We start from the raw sequence: 2,857 nt of genomic DNA on the forward strand, positions 1-2,857 counted from the left end.
TGGAGGTTCCCAGGGAAGAAAGGAGAGAATTATTTTTTCGAGACATTGAACGCGGTGATATTGTGATTGGGAAGATCACTTCTATTCGTGAATTTGGCTTTTTCATGGTGTTGATTTGCCTGGGAAGTGGTATCATCCGGGAGATTGCAGATTTAGAAATCACTGTAAGATATAGCTTTGATCAATATTTTTTTCTTGATCAGTACCTACTTTTTAATGAATGAGTTGCCTCTTATATCTCTTAGCGTAGTGGTATGTATAAAGATGAAACTGAACTTTGGGATGGTGGGTGGTATCTGAATTTGTGGACAGCTTATGATTCTTTGCTGAGTCAGCAAATCTTTTTTTTTACTCATATTCAGTATTTAGTACTTTTGTTTGGAAAAGTTTATGGACGCATAAACTTTGATTTGAACCAAGCTGTGCTTTCAGCTGCCACAGCTCTGATGTGCATTCAGATTAAACTAATTTTCTTCTGGTTTAATTATGGGGAGAAAAAAAAAAACCTTTCGGCTTTGATTATGATCTTCCTACTTTCTTCTGTTGCAGGCTCTTTGTCCTTTGAGAGATGTGCCTCCTCAAAGCAACCATGGAGATCCTTTATCTTATTATCAAGCTGGAGACCTAATTCGAGGCAAGTAGCAGCAAAAGTTGTCAGGAATCTGTTTGTTTCGGTTTTGAGACATTTCTGTAATTTTATCTTAACTTCTGTTGTTTCTGTAGCTGCAGTCAAGGACGTTGATCGTTACCATGAGAAGCTCACAGTGTCACTTTACAGCTCAGCTCTTCCACCCAGTCTTTCCAGTACAAAACTAGGCGTAATTACTTCTGATGACTTCCCTTTACATTATAGGTGAGTATAGGCTCTTCAGGTGTACTTGCTAGGTGTACTCAGGGTGTCTGAAGAGCATCTTTGATAGACTGTTCTTTAAACTTGTTGATGGTGTTTCTGATTTAATTGGATTACTGCAAACTTTTGTTGTTTCTCTCTTTAATGTACTTGTTTATGGATATGTCAGGTGTGGTTGGTCATTTAGTATCTTTCCCAAAACGTAAGGAAAGCAGAAAGCAGAGTGAGGTATCTGTCACTGTGCACTTGTTTAAAAACAAAGCAAAACCACAAAAACCAAACCAAAACAAAAAAAAAATCCTCTGAAACAAAATACAGAAAAAAACTTGGGAGACTGGAATGCGAAAGTCTTAAAATTTTAAAATTATTCTTAGAAAACAGAAGAACACAGCTATCTCTGTGACTTTTGCAATGTTTTTTGTATGTCCTGCAGATACCTATATGGGTGCCAAAACAGGTTTCAAAAGCTTGCTTAGGCTAAAGGATGTAAGGGTTGCTAAACAGTAGAAAAATATACGCCTGTGAAAGAGTAGTAATAAATATTAATATAGGCATTTTTATTCTAAATATAAGCATCATAAAATTGAGTATAGTATCTGTGCAGTTGTATTTGTGTAAATTGGTGCTTTTTTTTTTTTTAAGGCGAAGCCTGGAAGTTCAAAATTGAGTATAGTATCTGTGCAGTTGTGTTTCTGTAAATTGGTGCTTTTTTTTTTTAAGGCGAAGCCTGGAAGTTGCTAATACGGGAGAGACATTTGAAGAGGTTTTGCATCGCTCCCCAGGATTCGCTAATCCATCATTAGTTGAATATTTAGCAGAAAAACTAGGACTAAGTGAATCAAATCCACCGTCTTTGATGAGGAGTCTTCAAATGTAAGTGATTTTTACCTTGTTCCTATCTGATAGCTTTGTGAAGATTATTCTAATCCATTGAAATAGACTTCTGAGTGGAAGTTTTAGACCACTTATACTTAAACATTTTGCATTTTCGTTTAAATGACTGTAGTTTACATGTGCTTAAATACTTAAGAGCAAACTCCTCTAGAATAAGAATATATTTATATACATTTGAAATTCTGTTGCTCTGAATAAGGAAGACACTTCATCACACCAGATGTTTGATACCAAAAACTTTAGGAATTTGTTACTTAGATCTTGTCAGGATATTGTAAGTTTCATTTTGTAGACTTAGAAGGCCAAGTTGATGTTTTTGTTTGTTTTTTTGTCCTAAAGTAAAAATTTCAATGAAGAAGATTTTGCCCCTGCATTGAGGAAAAAGCAGTCTGAATCTTGGGCCTTGAAATGGTATGCAATGCTTTATCTTGTTAGAGCTTAATGTTAGGTTAGGTTACAGGTTATATTTCTTAAAAGAAAATAACACGTTGAACGAGTTTTTCCACTGCGTGCATAGTGATGTAACCAGGAAGATCTTAGTGAAAGTAACCTGAACTGCCAAGAGGGTACGTGGTAGATAAGTCTCAAGATTCAGTTCTAAAATACATGTCGGGTTTAAGGGAGAATCTCTTAGAATATCAATAATATTCTGGCCTATTGATGAGGTGAGAGCAAGATTTGTGACAATACCAAGCACATAATTTTCCATTTTCTAATGGGGTGTTGAATGATCTAATACTGCTTGTCATGCCATTTAAGCCTCAAACTGTAGATTTAACAAGTGCGGTTGCCGTCTTTGGAAAGTCAAGTGTGTTTCACTGTCTGCATTTGGATCAGCAGCTCTGGACAGATGCTGTTGTTACGCTAAGTAGTGTATTTGGGCCTGCTACAGGGTGGAGGAAGCAGAAGTGAGAGAGACTTTTCTCCTGAAAATGTAAATTTTTTGTGGAAAAACTTCTCTTGAATCTACCAGCTCAAAAAAATAAAAGAAGTCTTGAGTGAAGCCTCAGAATTTCTGGTTTCTGTGCTAACAAAGCAGTCTTTTTCTTAAAACAATAGTGCTTTGCAACTTTGTTTAATTTCAGAAAATGTTGCTTGTTATGTTAAATTAAA

At 35.8% G+C, this 2,857-nt stretch overlaps 1 protein-coding gene across 1 annotated transcript in view; it reads left to right on the top strand.

Moving 5' to 3' along the window:
• The window catches only part of LOC104465656 (tetratricopeptide repeat protein 14-like), a gene marked incomplete at both ends in the record, with an annotated part of 2,562 nt that extends 407 nt beyond the window's left edge, over nt 1–2,155 (top strand). Inside the window, 5 exons of the mRNA XM_010078786.1 lie at nt 1–164; nt 550–634; nt 724–853; nt 1,571–1,723; nt 2,084–2,155. The exon at nt 1–164 is cut by the window's left edge and continues 61 nt beyond it. Coding sequence (XP_010077088.1) covers nt 1–164; nt 550–634; nt 724–853; nt 1,571–1,723; nt 2,084–2,155 — 604 coding nt within the window. The remainder of the gene's footprint in view (nt 165–549; nt 635–723; nt 854–1,570; nt 1,724–2,083) is intronic.
• Between the last annotated feature and the right edge of the window lie 702 nt (nt 2,156–2,857).

Source organism: Pterocles gutturalis, unplaced genomic scaffold (genome assembly GCF_000699245.1).
Source record: "Pterocles gutturalis isolate BGI_N339 unplaced genomic scaffold, ASM69924v1 scaffold17523, whole genome shotgun sequence".
NCBI classification, from domain to species: Eukaryota; Metazoa; Chordata; class Aves; order Pterocliformes; family Pteroclidae; genus Pterocles; species Pterocles gutturalis.